Source organism: Acartia tonsa, chromosome 4, assembly GCF_053477335.1.
Source record: "Acartia tonsa isolate MP-2025a chromosome 4, ASM5347733v1, whole genome shotgun sequence".
Lineage (NCBI taxonomy): Eukaryota > Metazoa > Arthropoda > Copepoda > Calanoida > Acartiidae > Acartia > Acartia tonsa.
In genome coordinates, this window is record NC_137263.1 from 5,919,703 (window position 1) to 5,939,402 (window position 19,700).

General features: G+C 37.3%; 4 protein-coding genes across 4 annotated transcripts; all 4 read left to right on the plus strand.

Annotated features, from left to right (window-relative positions):
• Mon1 (vacuolar fusion protein MON1 homolog) lies at positions 1–2,614 on the plus strand. The gene is made up of 3 exons (XM_080155905.1): positions 1–239; positions 405–2,252; positions 2,549–2,614. The coding sequence occupies exons 1-2, from the start codon at positions 6–8 to the stop codon at positions 1,791–1,793; spliced, it is 1,623 nt and encodes a 540-aa protein (XP_080012031.1). The 5' UTR covers positions 1–5; the 3' UTR covers positions 1,794–2,252; positions 2,549–2,614.
• Nup37 (nuclear pore complex protein Nup37) lies at positions 2,611–4,905 on the plus strand. The gene is made up of 5 exons (XM_080155907.1): positions 2,611–2,800; positions 3,233–3,346; positions 3,596–3,643; positions 3,795–3,966; positions 4,153–4,905. The coding sequence occupies exons 1-5, from the start codon at positions 2,621–2,623 to the stop codon at positions 4,632–4,634; spliced, it is 996 nt and encodes a 331-aa protein (XP_080012033.1). The 5' UTR covers positions 2,611–2,620; the 3' UTR covers positions 4,635–4,905.
• On the plus strand, positions 4,899–9,943 carry LOC145315808 (uncharacterized). The gene is made up of 5 exons (XM_080155898.1): positions 4,899–5,434; positions 6,332–7,452; positions 7,701–8,113; positions 8,369–8,654; positions 9,097–9,943. The coding sequence occupies exons 1-5, from the start codon at positions 4,915–4,917 to the stop codon at positions 9,313–9,315; spliced, it is 2,559 nt and encodes an 852-aa protein (XP_080012024.1). The 5' UTR covers positions 4,899–4,914; the 3' UTR covers positions 9,316–9,943.
• LOC145315810 (uncharacterized) lies at positions 9,940–19,322 on the plus strand. The gene is made up of 8 exons (XM_080155903.1): positions 9,940–10,162; positions 10,624–10,740; positions 11,161–11,369; positions 15,306–15,782; positions 16,970–17,031; positions 17,527–17,656; positions 17,819–18,814; positions 19,121–19,322. The coding sequence occupies exons 1-7, from the start codon at positions 10,057–10,059 to the stop codon at positions 18,569–18,571; spliced, it is 1,854 nt and encodes a 617-aa protein (XP_080012029.1). The 5' UTR covers positions 9,940–10,056; the 3' UTR covers positions 18,572–18,814; positions 19,121–19,322.
• Positions 19,323–19,700: the final 378 nt, after the last annotated feature.

Here is a 19,700-nt window from a genome sequence, read left to right on the forward strand (position 1 = left end):
GTATTATGTCAGAAGTATTAAAAGAACCAATCTTTGATGAGAACACTAATGTTAATGTTAAAGAAGAAAATATGGTTCCATACGAGGAGAAGGGACGTACTACAGTTGATAGTCAGGATGGAACAGATTTTGACGGTGATGAGGTCACCCAGGGACCATTCTCTTCACTAAGTTTTGAAGACAAAGAAATTAGCACCTCAGGTTCCGAGAACAAATTATCTCATCCACAATTAGATGAGGTGACCATTTATACTTATTTATGTTACTTTTCTTTAGTATATATTTTGTTTTTAGTTTCTTATTATTTGCTTTACTTTCTTAAGTTTAACAACTTGAAAACTTATCTTGTTGTATTCTTATACTTTATTAATCATATACATATGTTTGTTATTTTCATGTTTTAGGCTGCATTACAGAACGCGAGCTCAGACGAGGAAGATTTCCACGATGCCAGAGACAAGGTTAGCCCCGCTGCCTCTTCAGCAAGTGATCCCAGTGTTTCCAGGGCTTCCAGCACAACCACAATATCTACCCAAAATCTGGACTCAGGTCCAAGCTGGATCGAGCATCCTAAGCATATATTTGTGCTGAGCGAGGCAGGCAAGCCAATATACACCCTCTGTGGAGATGAAGATAATGATCAGACTGTGGCACTGTGTGGGGTCATGCAGGCGCTTGTATCATATGTGGCAGACAATGACGATTCTATACGTTCCATACGTATGGCCGACACGGCAATAGTTTTTCTAGTCCGATCGCCTTTAATACTAGTGGGCACATGTCGGCCGCATAGACTTACAACTCAACAGTTGACAGTGCAATTAACCTATATTTACAATCAAATATTGTCAATAGTTACTTTAAATCAACTAAACAAAATATTTGAACAGAAGCGGAATTATGATCTGAGAAAAATGTTGGCTGGTTCTGAACGACTGATCAACCATTTATCCACAAGTATGGATACAGATCCAGCATTTTTTCTTTCGGCTGTACGCTGTCTTCCTCTAGCTCCCAATGTCAGAGATGTTGTGTCAGAATCTATAATAAGATATTGTGGTGGCAAGAAGGGAAAGAAAGTTGTTTTTAGCGTGGTTATGGCTAGAAATCAGCTGATCACACTAGTCAGGATGAAAAATCACTTTATCCACCCGGCGGATCTTCACCTTATCTTCAACCTTGTAAATGCGACAGAAAGCTTCAAGGACAGTGAAAGCTGGACTCCTATTTGTTTACCAAAGTTTGAATCTAGTGGATTTTTGCATGCTCATGTTTCATACATTAGCGAAGATATTTGTCTTGTTCTCTTATCTGTTGATAGAAACGCGTTTTTCGAGCTCTCCGAGGCGAGGGTGAAAATATTGGAACGGCTAGAGCGTCACAATATTATTACTGCAATAAAAACGTCCTTAGATACCTCGGAGTACGACTGTGAAAGCCTTGATCTTCCAGAAATACGATATTTTCTCTACAAGTCTCGTACTTCGGCTCAATTTACATCACCAGTGCCTGCACTTTGCTACCGCAGCAATCCACAACAAATTAATCGACTGCACAGCCGATTTTTAACTATCCAAAACCGGTTTTTGGTTGCCTCCCGTCCCGTCAAACTGTGCTATTTCTCTACGTCAAACGAGACAATATTGGGCTGGATAACACAGTCATTTGAATTATTCGCTGTGCTTCCCCCCACCATGGCAAAGATAACTGTGCTGACCGCTGTCAACAAACTGCTCAGATGGATCAAGAAAGAAGAGGAGAGATTTTTTATTCTTACAGCTCCTACTTTCTAGTTAAATTATGAATTTAATTTTATATGTTTCAATAGATTAGTTTTTGTCATATCCTTCCTATCTTCACAAATTTAAATAATTCTAGTTTCCATCTGTAATTTATTTTCTTTTTTCAAGAAAGTAAAATTTTTACCTTTCATAAAAAGTATTAGGTGAAAGAAAACATTTTAAATCATGCATTATTAAAATGTCCCAGTGGATTTAGATTATGATTTAAATTTAATTTTGACCATTCCATTTTTATTTGAAAATTCAATTCACATAATACTTGATCAAATTATATTTATATTGATAAAACTACCTAAAGTTTATTATTATACAGCCCAATTGATCTGTATTGATTTTCTACCTAGTTACAAATTATTCTGCTACGCATCTGTGATTATAGTAACCTTATGTACTCATTGTTAAATATTTATCTCTCTCATAGATGTTTTTTTTTCTAGGATTATACCAGGGGTGAATATTCTGCACTTTATTATTTTTATCCTGCTGCAAAATATTTCATTAATGTTTTGAATAGGTACTCTTTATTTTATTCATTCTCCCCCTCCCAAATTGCACATATTTTACTTGTTTTTCCCCTAAGGAGGGGGAAAATGCATTCAGGACTGTTTATTTCTTCATTTTTTATCCCCCCCCCCCCCACACACTTTAGCAGGGGATCCCATGCAGAACATACATCACTGGATTATACTTGAATTGTGTTGTTTAATTTTTGCCATCTCTGATTCTATTTTATCTTCTTATTTAAGACTTTACATTGATAAGTTAAAAAATCTGTTATGAGAGATAGGTATAGATTGTTGTAATTCCAGAAAGTTAGAATGGTAATGTTGGACCGCAGTCCAATTTCTGAGCCCGTGGCGCAATTTCATTTCAAAAACCGGATCTATGTAACAGAGTTTTCTCCCTATGAATGTTCTGGGAACCTGCTGGCGGTTGGATTCCAGGAATCCATTCTAATACTGGAGGTTAGGATACCAGAGGAAGATGATTCCATCAAGGTAAATATTTTTATTGAAGGGATATTTCCATGAAATATATTTAGATATAAAAATCCAGGGATGGCCATCCAATTACAGATAAACCCCCTCCTCCATGAAAGAGCCGATAAACTCCCCCAACCCCCCCTCTCCGAAATAGTCTACAATCTTTCAGAACAATTATAAACTTTTTTCCTTTTACAAGATCTTAGCGAACACACAAACATGCATCTTACTACTTTCTTCCCTATACCATAAAAAGATTTTTGTCCTTTCACAAGATCTTAGCAAACATATAACTTACTTCTTTATAACCCTCGACTCTGAAAAAAGCCTAATACCATCCTTAGACCATTAATCTTAAGACGTTTACAAGATCTTTGGGGACATAGAAACACACATCTTACTACTTTATATCCTTAAAATATGAAATATTAAATTGAATTATTTTAGAAACCTGAGTTTGAAGCTTTAAGAGAATTTCGACACGACACACGTGTTCAAAGCTTGACCTGGGGACCAATGACTTCACAACTTGTTGCTCCAAGATGTTTACAATTTGCCACCAGGAATTTAAATTACATAGTTACCTTGTTAATATTTAAGGGTGGATACTTTGAAATTTTCTTTGGTATTTGCTTTAAAAGGGTATCAATTGGACTCAAGCAGTGATTTAGTATTATCATTTACAGTTGCATAAGGAATTAGAATTACTACATTAAGTTTTCATGTTGATATGAAGCATTCCTCATTGACGCCGAAACATTTTTTTCAAACACTAATATTTTATGCAAATATGTGATTTTGAGTTAATTTAGTGGCTCAGATCACAAATTAAGACTCTTTACAACAAATAATTCACAGGTAAAACTTCATTATTTAAAGTCTGAAGACTTATAGGTAAATGAAAAATTTTATTAATATTTTTTTAAAAATAGCAGAAATCTACATATATTATGCAATTTTATTTTATTTTTAAAAAGATAGATAACTAATTTCATTTTTGTTATCATAGGTGAGCTGCAAAGAGTTGAAGGGTCATAACGATTACATCAACAGCATAGCCTATGAACCTGAGGTTGGTGACATGATAGTGACTGCATCTGATGACCACACTGCCAGAGTTTGGGATTCAAAAGTTGATGCTTCCAAGGCTCTTATCCACACCTTTTCCCTTAATTCTCCAGGTTGTTTTATTAACTGGTTATTAAATTATTAATTCAAGGCGACATATTTGATAAATTATTGTTATGCTTATGTCTTTGACAATGATATACGATAATTAATTTTTTCTCATTTTCAACCAAATTAGTAGATAATTAAAATAAGATCAAGTAACAAATTACAAGCAATATAATAATATTTTCTTGTAGGTATGTCTATACACTGGCACCCGTATGAGTCTGGCAAGTTGTTGGTTGCCCAGAAATCCGGAACTATATCATTGTTCAACTCTGTCAACTACACTCCCATCCTCTCCTTAGATTGTTGTGCCTCACCGCTGTTGAGTGCAGACTGGTGCCACGCCAACAGCCTTCTAGTAACCGCTGCAGTGTTTGCAGAAATTGTCCAGTTTGATCTATCCCGACCCAGCTTACCAACAGGACGGCTATCCGAACATGCAGAAGGGTGCAAGCACGCCCGCTTCTCACGATCAACCGACGCTTATATTGCTTCAGTTGGAAAGCCTGGAGGGTCTGGCGCAACTCTTAAAGTTACTCAACACAAGACTGGGCTCACTATTTTGTCCAACCCGAAGAAGATTATCGGAGGTGGACTTTCCTGGCATCTTCGCATACCGTACCTGGCTGTTGGAAACGATAGAGATATTGATCTCTATAAAATTGCTCTGTGATCTGTTTTCTTTGTACCTGAAACTTGTTAATAATGTTTTATTTCTTTTTTTGGCAAGCATGTACCTACCTACATATTTAATTTTTAAAATTATATTTTGATGAGGGGCATTTCAATTAAAAAATCTTTTATGTCTCTAGTTTCTCATACTCCAATACATAGAGGCAAATTAGTTTACTCCTAAATATCTTGTATCCCTCATTTATAACCCAGTGATTTTTTTTATAAATTACTTTCATTTGATATTATACCTACTGACTTAATGTTTCAGAGACATAGTAATGCTCGGTGGAGCTAGGACTCCCCTGTCCCTAGCTGACCATGCGGGACTTGCTCTTCTCAGACTGCTCTATGAGAAGGCCCACACTCTGGAGAAGACATATTTAGATTACATCTCAAAGTTATCCATAAAATCTGCAGAATTGGAAGAGAACCTAAGTCTGAACAACGTGGATTGTTCCGAGGTTATCTCCAATTATTCAGCAAAGCTAGAGGAGCAACGGGTAGCAAAGGAGCGTGATGCACAACAGCGAAAGCGCAAGGCTGAAGAAGAAGCTTTGGTGCAAAATAGGCGTGTCACACGTGGACTGAAGAGGAAATCGCAAGAGCAGGCGGCGTCCGTGAGTAGCGGCAAAAAGAACAGTACTGTTCCAGCGGCCACCAGCTCTGTCGCTGTGGCACCTACCCACCATCAGCAGTCTGCTAACAAGGCAGCTCAGAAGACTGTGGAAGATTTCGAGTATCTGTTGAGTGCTTCAGCTCCGGAGAGATATATAGATGCAATTAGAAATAGACATAAAGGTATTTTTTATTACAAGTAAACATTAATTTTATATTTAATATCTTTAGTTATCATTTAAATCCAACTACCTACCTACCTAATTTATTTAAATGTCTAAGAATTTTATAAGTATACCTAGTTATTTTATGTGTCGCTACAAAATACACAAGTGTCAAAATATGCAATGACGATCATTAGTGCAAATAGCCTTGCAGTTTCTGTAAAATATTCAGGTTCTACAAAACTGTAGCTTTTTTTATATTTTATCAGAATTTATTTTGTTCCTTACTACCTACGCCATTATATATAAAGTTGATCTTGGACAAAATAGCAGTGTTTCGGAGCCGTTTAATTTTGATGCGGCTCCGGCTCTAGCTCCGCTGAGCCGTATCTGGAAATACTGCTCCGACTCAGGCTCCAGCTCCGGCTCCGACCTAAAATCAAGAAAAACTCGACATCTTTTTTCCCCCCATAAAAAATATTTTTGACTTTTGAAGGTTTTAAAAGTTCAATATTTGATAAAAATAGACTTGAAAAACTTAAAAAGGGCATTTGCACATGACAAAACAGAGTTACCAAATTATGATTTATAAAAAACCTCTTTATTTATCTAGTCCTGAGCCGGAGCCGTTTTTAACAAAAATTACGGCTTCGGCTCCAGCAAAATATGGCGGCTCCCGGCTCCGAAACACTGCAAAATAGCCTCGGTCAAAATAGCCTCAGGACATTTAGTTAAGAAAATTAAATTCGTATTAAGGCTATTTTGTCCCGGGGCTAGGTATTTTGTCCAAGATCCTTTAAAGTTGAATTTTAAAGATTATTTTCTTTTTTCTTAAACTTTAAGGGGTATTTTTACAATAACCTGAGAGCAAAGAATCATACCTAGTAAAGATTATTTAATATTTTTATTTCTCTAGAATTTCAACAAACAGAAGGAATTCCTGCAGACATAGACCCGGAAGAATATATAAGATATAGAAAATGTTTATTTGTTGAGAATATCAGTGAAATCCGTAGAAAGCTGTTGCAAGTCCTAACACCAGACGCTGTTGAATATCTGCTTAGAATTATTTTAAGAATGGAATCAAAACAAAATGAATCTCTGGACCGTCGCCAACAGCCCGGAATTTTCACATTAAAGGTACTTCTATTCAACAAGTTCTCTAGAATTTTTGTTCTCAACTCGAATGAATTTCCAAGGACCAAAAGGCTGCACCTGTTCGGCATCAAGACAAGCATTGAGAATAAAATAGGTCCGACCATTTTGAGATCTTCCCTGATGGAGAGCTCTTGGCTGTCCAAGCTGACGTTGGAAAACACCTGCACGGACAGCATCCTGGAGTGTGTTGGCCTAGTTGCACGAAACCTGACGTACCTGAACATAAGCAACAGCAACGTGACCGACCAGGGTCTGCTCCATCTGGTCGGAGTGGAGAATGACAGCTCGCTATCTCGCAAACATCTTACCAGAAAATGCAAACAAAATATACTCAAACCAGAGAACCTAGTCAAGGACAAGAACCCTCGCTGGATCAAGCATAAAAACCGGGGCACAGACAAGCTTGTTTTCCTAACAGCAATGGATTTAGATTTGAAATGGCCGATGAAAGGAGAACATTATCACCGGTATTACAATAGTACGCATGTGCCAATTGACTGTGGCTTTATCGCCATCCTCGATTTTATTCCGAGCTTGAAAGGTTTTAACACTGAGGTGGGTTGTCGGGCCGTGGCCGGCTTTGCCCGTTACCAGAGGTGGGCTCGCAAGTCAGCTACACGTGACCTGAATCTGGAGACACTGACAGAAACTAAGCCCACCTCTACCCTACTGGAGTGTGTTGGATCACGGTGTCCCAAGCTTAAGAAGTTGATAATTGCTCATCCCGATACTTCTTTGCACACAGAAGAGTGGATGAAGGGCGTTGACAACCTAAAGCAGTTGCAGCATTTGATTGGGTCTAGCATTGACCTGGGAACGAGTTGGTTTTCCAAAGCAATACCAAGTTACGGTTACAAACTTTCAACATTACATTTCGATGTAAGTATTGCATTTTTTTCTTATTTTTAAAAAAATTATTAGGGCCCTGCAGTCTTGCTTTTGAAAAGCCGCGTGGAGTGGATGTTGCCATTTTTGCGGTTGTTCATGGCGATTTAAAAAAATAGCTTACCTCATATTTAATTGTTGACTTACTATTAGTTGTGGGGTTTGATATGTTAAAGCGTCGATTTAGCATTGAAAAAAATAGGAATACGGCTACAATACAATACATCTCTTATTTTTTTCAGGATGTGCGTGTTTTCAAGTACAGTTTTATAAAACTGACCAAAGAATTGTGCCCTAACCTAACCAAACTATCGCTTCTTATGGCGAGTAAATCTATCAGCCCATACAGACGCATCAAGGTGGAGAAGGACATGGATTTGCGCAGCTTGCAGCAGGGCTTTCACAATCTGTTGGAGTTGCATTTGGTTGGTCCACTGTTCTCTGAATATGTCAGATATGCTGTGGCTGGAGCTAACCAACTCAAATGTTTAACTCTGGGAGTGGAGTGGCCGGATGAATCGTATTGCAACGTGGGACCTGAATCTCGCAAGGATGTTCTTGGTAAAGAGTACATTGAGGAACTACTCAGTGTTAACTCTCTACAGTATACTGAAGAGTTGCATTTCTTTGCACAGAACAGACGTGGTTCAGTCAGGTATTATATTTATATTAATACTTACAAAATTCTTAACTTAAACTTTTTAAAGTAAGACGTCTTTATTTTCATGGGTGCTATTGATAGGATTCGGAGCAGGGAGGGGATATGAGTTGTATAAAGGTTACTGTCTTAATAAATACACTTTTATTTAAGAAGATAAAGAGCTCCTTTTTATGCCCATACCTTCGTTTAATAAGTTTTTATCAATGATAATATAATTTTTAATTATAGATAAACTTCTTATTTATTTAGGTTGACCGAATCCTTTGCAGTGTACCTGGCAACTACATTTAAAAATTTGAAACATCTGGGATCTTTCCAGCTGTGGTCCAGAGAGGCCAATGTGATTGCTTGTATGCAAGCCGTCAGCATGGTCAACCCAATTGTCTCATTCGATGAAAATTACAATGTTAATTCGAGCCGAGGCCGGTCAACCGTTGACAAGCCCTCATTCTGCGCCAAAACGTTCAAGGACTCTAGTCCTTACAGCTGCGCTTGGCTCAATATTCAACAACCAACTTCTACATTCCTGAGTGAGGTTGGTTTAGTTTTTAATGAAAAGTTTTTATTATCAGATTTTTTCATATATAAACAAGGACGATTATGTTGGATAGTAAAAGGCGTTTTAAAGAAATATATTTTTCTGTATAGTTTTAACTTTTTTCCTACCCTTAGATTTGTTGAAGCCCCTATATTCAAAAATTATAATAAGCATCTTCCATTTAGATTCAATAGTCTAATATAAAGAACTGGTTTTCGTTGATCCGATTTTCATTTATTTGAATGAAACCCTATTGACACTTCTATATCTATGGGTTGGGTATTCCCTAACTTAATCAACTGATATTAGGATATGGAGCCAATAATAGGAAAAACCTACTTAACTTTCCTCCCATGGCTGTATTATAGTGTATATCATCCCTATCAGCAAAGTTGCTAAACAATAGGTAACTAGCAAGTCATTAATGTTTTCTATTTAGATGGCTGAATTTCTGGTTGGGCCTGCGATACCATGGGATTTCATGGGTAACCAGGCGGAGGATCAAGACCTGGAGTCTGATTCTGAGGATTCCGACTCCTCCTCTGAGCTTGGAGAGCTGCTCCACCCCCTCCATAACTTTATCAACCCCAATGATCTGGACAGCGACGATGAGGTCGGTAATGAACCACTATTACTCAACAACTGCCCCGTACAATAAGATTAAAGAGAGAGTCTTCTACCAAATCAATAAATAATTAAAATTATGGCATTGCTTATAAATTCTTTGATTTTGAACTAGTAGAATAATGCCAAGATGAAAAGATATGCTCATTTTTTTGATGCATTAATCTAGTATTTCATAGAGCTGTTAAAGTTGGTCTCTGTAGTTTTCAATAAATAAAGCTTTTAGTAACCAGGAAAGAAGATTATTAAATATTATATTTTACATTAGTAATCAAATATTAACTTTGGAATATGTGCTAAATAAATTTATTTGTAAAATCCATTCCTACCTACCATTTAATAAACAACAGTAATACATTTGAACAAAAAAGATATTTTAACCCAATTATTTTATATTCTAAAAAAGATCAAGCTAATCAAATATAAATCAAAGTAAAAATTATCATTTTTTTTATGTAAAATGTGCAATTATTTTTTTCTCCTAAACTGGCAACTTTATTATTTTTTAATTAAACATTTGAATATAACCCACACCGTCAGATTTGTGATAAAAACATATTTAAATGTACAAGCCTCATATGTATTTAGAATATATACCTGTGCAAGGCTAAACCCCAAATTTCAGTGAATTTTTATAGCATTGTTTTGTATTACTTTCAGAATATGATAAACTAAAAATACAATGCAAAGTGATTGATCTCTTTAGTTAGCAGAGTCGATTTAATAGACAAACTAAAAAAATTCAAACTTTTTGTGCCTGATTAATTTTGCAATTATGGAGGGTGTTTTAAAGTTTGTGACAAGCCTATTTATTTTGTGCCTGACTGTTTTGTGCCAACTGGTATGGTATGGAGAAGGAGTACAGTTTTCATCTGAATCCGGTATGATCCAACATTTAACCATTTTTGTTTTCAATTCTTAAATCTATGTTTATTTTAATTATTATTGATTTACTATTAATGAAACTATACCTACTTATGATGTTTTTACCATTATTATGCCTTAATAAATGCATTTATATTTAAATTTATTTGTTTCCACCAATTAAAGTTTTTCTAAAGTTTTCTCGTCATTTGTATTAACCTTTGTACCTCCCAAACAGGTACTCAATTACTAGAGTCGATCCTTACGTCATGTCCGTACGTTCGTTTGGGTAAGTTAACAAAAATATATAAGAAATACTTACAAGTCTCTAACTTTAGCTATGTTTTAGGATGTTTGTATTTGTATAGGCTTTGTATTTACTCAAATAGACGGTAATCTTGTTCACTTTAAAAAAAGGCATCAGTTCTCATGAAAACTAATCCTGTTTTAGCTTTGTTTCAAACGAATTACTATTTAGAGAACCATGCAGCTTTGGTGAGCATGGGAAAAATCCAATATGATGTTATCAAGCTAGATGCGCAAATGCCGAGGTATGGACAATGCTGGACAGCTGCATTAAAACAGCTTGACTCAGGTACGACACTTAGTTGTGGCAGGCAACATTTATTGTAGCCTTTTGAAAAAAAGGCATCTAGTTTTCACTTCATCCATCAATTTTTAAAAAATCATTGCTTTCTCGTCATTTATATGGCCCTTGGGACATCTATAACGATGGTCCCCATAAAGTTAGTCTGTCCGTTCGTTATACCCTAATTTTGCAGTGCACCAGTGATTCTTATATGGAGGTTCTTTGATTTGAGGGAGGTTCTTATCGCTGATTTAGTTGATGTCAGATCACCAATTTTAAAATAACGAAATCTCAACTTGATAGCAATATTAAAAACCAAAAAATTCTTCCCTTTATTTAAGAATAGAAGTAAGGTATTATTTATTATTTTTTTAAAATTAAATCCTTCCCACTAATCTAGCCTTAATTAAGTATTGCCTTATTCAGGGTGTAAGCAGCTGGATGATGACATGCAGAGCAGGCTGGCTCTATCATTTGCCAACTGTTTCCTGGAGAAGGCTGGTATGCGGACATATGCATGTGATGCTGATCAGCCTATTTCTGATTGTATCAGAAACATTGATTCCAATGCCTATACAACATTTGCTAATTTCTTCACACATACTCAAAATATGTGCTACTTTCTCCAATCACAGGTGAGGTTTGTTTTCATGCCAATGTTTTAATTAACTTCTGAATTTTAATAGTGCATGCTGCAGGGTTGTACTATTGGGCATTTTTTTCGATAACGGGCCGCCCAATTGCCCAAAAGGGTTTTGGGAGCCCAATAGAGGTTTCAGGCACCCTTTTGGGCAAATGTCGTAAAAAACATAAAAAGGTTATTAAATAGCCTAAAACCATCTCAGGACCTATAAAAGAAAGTAGAATCATATCGGTTCAGCGGTTAGCGAAATCCTTCCCAAGATTCAAAAAAGCTTACTAAGGGGGGGTTTTTTAATGCAACCATCTCGTAATCAGTGAGCAAATGGCACTTAGAATTCGAATTTCGAGCTGAAATTTTGCATGGGTAATCCTTGGTAGGTCTATTTTCCCTAAATCGAACAAAAAGTTGGAAAAGTAACGGCTGGCGGCTGCAGCTCAGCCGTTTAGCCGTTTTTGGCCTATTTTTAGGGCAAATTCATCATTATTTACGTAGGAATCAACTTTTTAAAACATAGTTTTGGTTTAAATCATATTAAATGATAACAATAACCATTTTTAAAATTTTTAGTACCAGCTGCTAAACGGCTAGAACCGGCTGAAAACGGCTGGGAGCGGCCAAGAGTATGAAGAGTAGATAGGGCTTGTGACATGTCTAGGGGTAGGTTTTCATGGGTGCTGAGCTCAAAAATACTACTAAAAATAGTGACGGCCAATCCATATGGCAGCTGGGTAACAGCTGCAGCTCAGCTGCGAGCGGCCAAGAGTAGAATGATAGATAGAGTATTGTGACGTGTCTAGGGGTAGGTTTTTATGGGTGCTGAGCTCAAAAATGCTACCAAAAATAGTGGCGGCCCATCCATGTGGCAGCTGGGTAATGGCGGCAACTCAGCTGGGAGCAGCCAAGAGTAGAATGAGTACATAGGGCATGTGACATGTCCAGGGTTAGGTTTTTACGGGTGCTGAGCTCAAAAATACTACCAAAAATAGTGATGGCCAGTCCATGTGGCAGTTGAGTAATAGCTGCTGCTCAGCTGCGAGCGGCCAAGAGTAGAATGAGTAGATAGGGCTTGTGATGTGTCTAGGGGTAGGTTTTTATGGGTGCTGAGCTCAAAAATGGTACCAAAAATAGTGGCGGCCAATACATATGGCTGCTGGGTAACATCTGCTGCTCAGCTGCGAGTGGTCAAGAGTAGGATGAGTAGATGGGGCGGAATTATCCTCTTAGAAATTTTTTTTTCAATATTGAAAATTTTAGTACCCCCCCCCCCCCCCCCCCGCAGCGCTCGGCCCCCTTGCCTGCCTAGCCGCAGCGCTCGGCTCCCTAGCCTAAAACCTAACCTAAAATAGTTGTTCGTCGGTATTCGGGGGAGGGGGGGGGGGGGGGGTACAAAATTGAAAAAATTGAAAAAAAATTTTCGCCGATGGGGCTTATGACGTGTCTAGGGGTAGGTTTTTATGGGTGCTGAGCTCAAAAATGCTACCAAAAATAGTGGCAGTCCATCCATATGGCAGCTGAGTAACGGCCGCAGCTCAGCTGTGAGAGGCCAAGAGTAGAATGAGTAGATAGGACTTATGACGTGTCTAGGGGTAGGTTTTAATGGGTGCTGAGCTTAAAAATGGTACCAAAAATAGTGGCGGCCAATCTATATGGCATCTGAGCAACAGCTGCTGCTCAGATGGGAGCAGCCAAGAGTAAAATGAGTACATAGGGCTTGTGACGTGTCTTGGGGTAAGTTTATATGGGTACTGAGCTCAAAAATGCTCCCAAAAATAGTGGCGACCCATCCATATGGCAGCTGGGTAACGGCTGCAGCTCAGCTGGGGGAGGATAAGAGTAGAATGAGTAGATAGGGCTTGTGGGCTGTAGCTGTTACCTAGCTGCCATATGGATGAGCCGCCACTATTATTGTTAGTATTTTTAAGCTCAGCACTCATAAATACCTACCCCTGGACATGTCACAAGCCCTATGTACTCATTCTACTTTCGGCCGCTCCCAGCTGAGCTGCCGCCGTTACCCAGCAGCCACATGGATGGGTCACCACTATTTTTGGTAGCATTTTGAGCTCAGCACTCATAAAAACCTACCCTAAGACACATCACAAGCCCTATCTACTCATTCTACTCTTGACCGCTCCTAGCTGAGCTGTAGCTGTTATTCAGCTGCCATATATGGATTGGTCGCCACTATTTTTAGTAGCATATTTGAGCTCAACACCCATAAAAACCTACCCCGAGACACGTCACAAGCTCTATCTACTCATTATACTCTTGGTGGCACACAGTTGAGCTGCAGCTGTTACCCAGCTGCAATGTGGATGGGTCACCACTATTTTTGGTACCATTTTTGAGCTCAACACCCATGAGAACCTACCCCTAGACACATCACAAACCTTATCTACTCATTCTACTCTTGGCCACTCGCAGCTGAGCTGCAGCTGTTACTCAGCTGCCATATGGATGGGTCGCCACTACTTTTGGTATCATTTTTGAGCTCAGCACCCATGAAAACCTACCCCTAGACATATCACATGCCCTATGTACTTATTCTACTCTTGGCCTCTACCAGCTGAGCTTCAGCCGTTACCCAGCTGCCATATGGATAGGCTGCCACTATTTTTGGTACCATTTATGAGCTCAGCACCCATAAAGACCTACCTCTAGATACGTCACAAGCCCTATCTAATCATTCTACTCTTAACCGCTCCCAGCTGAGCAGCAGCTATTACTTAACTGCCATAGGGATTGGCCGAAACTATTTTTAGAAGCATTTTTGAGTTCAGCACCCATAAAAACCTAATCCTAGACACGTCACATGCCTCATGTACTCATTCTACTCTTGGCCTATCTTGTCTGAGTTGCGGCCGTTACCCAGCTGAGCTGCGTCCATTACCCAGCTGCCATGTGGATGGGCCTCCACTGTTTTTGTTAGCATTTTTGAGCTCAGCACCTATAAAAACCTACCCCTGGACACGTCACAAGCCCTATCTACTCATTCTACTCTTGGCCGCTCGCAGCTGAGCTGCAGCTGTTACCCAGCTGCCATATGGATTGGCCGTCACTATTTTTAGTAGTATTTTTGAGCTCAGCACCCATAGAAACCTACCCCTAGACATGTCACAAGCCCTATCTACCCTTTATACTCTTGGCGGCTCCCAGCCGTTTTCAGCCGGTTCTAGCCGTTTAGCAGCTGATACTAAAAATTTTAAAAAATGGTTATTGGTATCATTTAACATGAATTAAACCAGAAATATGTTTTAAAAAGTTGATTCCTACGTAATTAATGAAGAATTTGCCCTAAAAATAGGCAAAAAAACGGCTAAACAGCTGAGCTGCCAGCCGCCAGCCGTTACTTTTCCAACTTTTTGTTCGATTTAGGGAAAATAGACCTATCAAGGATTACTCATGCTAAATTTCAGATCGAAATTCGAATTCTAAGTGCCATTTGCTCACTGATTACGAGATGGTTGCATTAAAAAACCCCCCCTTTATATAATAGTTAATATCACCAAAAAAATAGCCCCCCCCCCTCTTTTTTCACCCCCTCCCCTTTTTTCACTCCCCAAAACGGGGGTGCCCAAATCTGCCCAAAAGGACCGATAAAGGGCGGCCCAAAACCTCCCGCCCGATTTGACAACCCTGGCATGCTGACAAATTTACATTTCTTAATTAGAAATAAAGGATGAGATTATTTTGCACTGCAGAGACAAGCTATCTATACATAGTAAACTTCTATTCAAGCATAGCTGCTTGATAAGTATGTTTTAGATTTCTGTGGGCGGATTCGGAATAAAAAAATTTGGATTAATCATGGTTTTGTTGACTTACATAAATATTAATAATAAAATCACGCTAAAAGTTCTATCTTAATTAGGAATTAGAGACTCTTTCAATACAACACAACTTAGTCAACAAAGTTTTTGTTACTTAGGTTTGGAAAGAAGCCACTGACCAGACAATTCATAGGCTTGCAGTAAACTCTGACGCTGTGAGTAAATCTATGGAGGAGTCATACAAACTACAGGACAAGATTTTACACGGACAGCAGGTCACCATCGAGTATCAGCGCCAGCTCATTGAAAACGGCAGCATGCTCAGCGAGGCGCTGGAGGTCAGCAAGGATAACGTCAAGCAGATGCTCCAAGAATTCAAGCTGAGCACGGATGAACAGAGAAATTTAATATTTGAAGTCTTTGACCGCGTATCTCGCTTGCAGAATTTGGTTGTATCTGAAGTAAATTGGTTGTACACAATTGTCTTTTATGGAGCGAGCCTCTTGGTAATTTATATTGTAACAGCTACTAAAAGAACTGCAGACGCAAGGCTGACCCTATTCATAATTTTGAGCCTTAATTTACTGGGAGAGAGGATGGTTTGTTCTTACAGTTTGCCTACAGATAGCGAAAAGGTAAGTTTATTCATTTTCCAGTGTGGTCTTAACACCGATTAGTTTCCGCTGGATTAGAACCGGTTTTGAGCCTGAATTGAATAATCATGTATCTTATTTCATTATAGATAATTATGGACGAATGATAAAATAAAAATCATAAAATCAATACCTACCAGTTTAGTTGGCCCAGTACTTGGGGACCAACTATTCTGGAGTTAATCTTCTAATTTTTCATTTTACTATCCACAGAAAGCTGATGAATTTAATACGATGCGATAAATAATTGTTAATGTTTCATAAGAATCTTTTTGTTGGTTAGTTCAAGGGGATAGGTGCACGAAGTGCATTTTACGAGTCGAGGTACTTGGAGTAGTGGACTTTTAAATGTTTTTTTTTTGTAGAATATGAAAAATATGGGTTAGACATGAAGTTAATTGAAATAAAAGTAAACTTTTACCGTTTTTAAAAGCGAAGCTTTTCTATAATTAGGGTCGGTCCGTCCGTACGTCCGTCCGTAACGGATAGCTTTTTTCGTTAATTTAGGCATGTTAGAATTGTCCTATCGATTTCAAATTTTGCATGGTGATTCCTTTAATAGTTAGGTACGATTTTGAAAGCGTAGCAACTCTATAATCATTAACAAAATGTCCGTACGTCCGTTTTAAACATGTTGATTTTTGTAACTTTTTTAACAACAAATTTTTATGTGATCAAATCATCCGATTGATCTGATTTTTGGTATATTGATTCCTGAGAGAACAAAGTATAATGTTATAAGCGAAGCAACTCTATAATCAAGTCCTAAAAATGTAGGTATGTCCATAAACATTATTATGTATAAAGCAGTTTTTCAACAAATTTACTTAGAATTTTTCTTCGAGTCTTATATATTTATATTCTGATTATTTAGTTCTGACAATATATATGTGTTAATGTCCGTTTGTCCTACCGTTCAGTGCTTCGCTTTTATGGATGTTGTCATCCTTGTTTGCATTGCGTTTATAATGTCTACTTAAATTGTGTACCTAGGTAAAAGTGACGATTTAAAAAAAATTAATTGTAAGAATACCTAAGTTACAAGCATAACATACTTTGAATTACAATTTATGAATAAAAATGAAGTATCAATACTTTTTACCCACCCCATATGGCATATATTTGTATTTTTTGCTCTAAAATCCTATAAAATAGAATATTTGTTATAGATTCCAACAGAACTTAGTGAAACAGTGTATGAGAGAATCTGGTGGGTCAGAAAACTAGCAATAGGAAAGCATCTCATTTATTATTGAAAATTGAACAAGGATAATTATGTCCAATATAAGCGAAGCTTTTTGAAACAATAAAGAGAAGTATTATCCAACTAAGTTTAATTTCTATGCACTATCTTTCATGTTTTTCTAACTGTTCTTCAAATCCCTGACTAGCGAGATATCTACATACATATTACTAGCGGTTACGCCCCTAGAGGCATCTCGCCACCCTACTTTCAATTTTAGTTTAAAAGAAAAACTTTCGGCACCCTTGTAAGTCATATAGTGGCGGCACTTTAAAATATTTTTTTTGTATTTCTCGGGAGGTTGGTGGTATCCTCACTAAAAATAGTTATAAACCTTCCTGTGAGCTATAAGAAGATACATTGTAAAGAAGAACCATATCGGTTCAGTGGTTAGCAAGATCCTTTGGTGCAGACAGACAGACACACACACAGAAAAAGATCCTTTTACTTTATTATAAGTATAAGAAAATGGCATGCTGATACAGGTTTATCTGTTGCTGTGTTGACTGCCTATATTATCAAATACAAAGATTATAACCTGATCAACAACAGTTTGCTACAAGAGATTAAGAACCAGAATTTTGAGCTGCAGCAGTCTATGCAGATATTTCAAGTAAGTGAAATTTATATTAGAATTTAACTTATTTTTCATTTAAGAATAAGAGGATATTTTTTTATCTAATTAACTGTTAGGATATCAGCAATATAATATATTTTCTAAATTCAAGTACATTTTAACTTTTCCAAAACTGTTATTTTTTTTTATTATTTGCAGGTTCGCAATCGCACCAGCTACCAACAGTCAAACTCATTTGGGGATGTATTAGACGGAAGTTTGAGCGCGTCTGTGTATGACAGCAGAGCTGTTTCTGCCCTGCTCAGCGAGGACACTGGCTTCCAGGGAGATGAGGATGCTGAATATGACGATGACAGTGATTGTGACAGCTTTAATTCAACAAGAACAGACAGGTCTTTTGATCCAGGAGAGTTTTCAGATGATGAGTTCGAAACAGCTGAAAACAGCCGGGAAGCCTCCGGGAATAGGACACCAACTAATGAATCAATCAACAATGCCATGGAGACTTTATTAAGCACACGTCTGGCAATGCCTTACCCGCCCATTCAAGAGTTCACCACTCCATCAAAAAATATTCGGCGCAGCAGCCATCATTTTGAGCATACAACACCACTGGCGTCCTCCAGCGGTGGACAGCTTGATTCTCCCATTCAGATATTGCAACGACCATCTTCATCGCAGCGTCGTGGCCGACCATATGGTTCGACAAAAAAGATGGCACGTGAAACGCCAACACCACCACCAGACCGCTACAACTTGCGTTCACGCACACCAGCCCCCTTGTCGGACAGTTCACTATCGGCAACCATAAGTCCTCTCCTTGAGGAGACGCCCGAAGAGTTTGCCAAACTGGTCAAGGCACAACTTTCTAAGACGCAGAGGAACAGGTTGAAGTGGAACATGGCCGTCAGAAAGAATCAAGAACAAAGATACTCATCCGATGATGAGTAAACAAAATACAATTCATTGCAAAAATTAAATATTTCATATTAAGTCAATAACATGATAAAAGCAAGTCAAAAATATTTAGATGCATTATTTAGTCTAAAGTACGAATAGTTAAAAGTATAATGTATATTTAATCTTATGTATTAGTTAAGTATTAATTGAATGACTTTTAGTAACTTGATTATTATTTTTATTATGATAATTTTTTTTTATCGTTTTTTGCTTTATGATAAGAAATGAAAAGGGGTAAGCGTATGAGACACTCTAAAACTCAAAAGAACCAAAAAAGAGTTAAAGTTCTTAAATTTGGCATGGCAGTTTCTTTAATGACGAGGTACAATGGGAAGAAACGGTGGCGGAACTTCTCTATTGCTATTTCTGACCAAATAATACATTTAACAATCATTTGAGGCAGATTTTTTTCTTATATTTGCACTTGAGTAGTGACATGTTAGAAATATTTCAAGTGTCACATGAAATCATTTGGTAAATTACTATAAAAAAGATCTAAAATTATCTAGGTAATTTGGCAAAAAAAAAACGGTGTTACAGTGTCTCTTCCGCCTCCCACCTTATTTCCGCAAAATAAATATAACTATTATAAAAATAGTTTTGTAATATATTTTATCACACACAAATATTAGATTTAAAACCTATTCGAATTTGAAGAAAAATATTAATTAATATACTGCATGGTTTATTAGGTAGGTAATAATTATTTTAATAGTTTTTTTATTATGTTAATTTTATTTTTTTAAATGTCCGTCAGCAATGTAATGCCAATAATATTGTTCAACATTGTACCTTATATTCTATAGCCATCAAAACATTTAATAGTTCAAATTTTAGTTTATTCGTAATTATTTTAGTACCTGACTAATTTTAGTTTTTATTTACGTCTTTCTTAAGTGTGTACAAAAAATTTCTTCCAAAGTCACAATTACCGCTTCTTAGCAACCGGTTAGTTTTGAGATATGCCAAATGGTTTAGTGAAATTGGTAACACATGCCGGCCAAATAGTTTGGTTACGCTAATTTTTGTATTTATATTTTCAGTTTAATTGTCAAATTATTTCATTCCATTATATATTGAAGTTAGGTCTTATATTATTTTAATTTTTGCAGCTTTTTAG

Excerpts from the sequence above, each read along its gene's own strand:
- LOC145315810 (XM_080155903.1), top strand. The coding sequence starts at position 10,057 with ATGGAGGGTGTTTTAAAGTTTGTGACAAGCCTATTTATTTTGTGCCTG. Across the intron at positions 17,032-17,526 it reads TGGGTCAGAAAACTAGCAAT|AGGTTTATCTGTTGCTGTGT; the intron begins AGGAAAGCATCT and ends GCATGCTGATAC. Across the intron at positions 17,657-17,818 it reads AGTCTATGCAGATATTTCAA|GTTCGCAATCGCACCAGCTA; the intron begins GTAAGTGAAATT and ends TATTATTTGCAG.
- Nup37 (XM_080155907.1), top strand. The coding sequence starts at position 2,621 with ATGGTAATGTTGGACCGCAGTCCAATTTCTGAGCCCGTGGCGCAATTT. Across the intron at positions 3,644-3,794 it reads TTACAACAAATAATTCACAG|GTGAGCTGCAAAGAGTTGAA; the intron begins GTAAAACTTCAT and ends TTGTTATCATAG. Across the intron at positions 3,967-4,152 it reads CTTTTCCCTTAATTCTCCAG|GTATGTCTATACACTGGCAC; the intron begins GTTGTTTTATTA and ends ATTTTCTTGTAG.
- LOC145315808 (XM_080155898.1), top strand. The coding sequence starts at position 4,915 with ATGCTCGGTGGAGCTAGGACTCCCCTGTCCCTAGCTGACCATGCGGGA. Across the intron at positions 5,435-6,331 it reads AATTAGAAATAGACATAAAG|AATTTCAACAAACAGAAGGA; the intron begins GTATTTTTTATT and ends TTATTTCTCTAG. Across the intron at positions 8,655-9,096 it reads CTTCTACATTCCTGAGTGAG|ATGGCTGAATTTCTGGTTGG; the intron begins GTTGGTTTAGTT and ends TTTTCTATTTAG.
- Mon1 (XM_080155905.1), top strand. The coding sequence starts at position 6 with ATGTCAGAAGTATTAAAAGAACCAATCTTTGATGAGAACACTAATGTT. Across the intron at positions 240-404 it reads CTCATCCACAATTAGATGAG|GCTGCATTACAGAACGCGAG; the intron begins GTGACCATTTAT and ends TTCATGTTTTAG.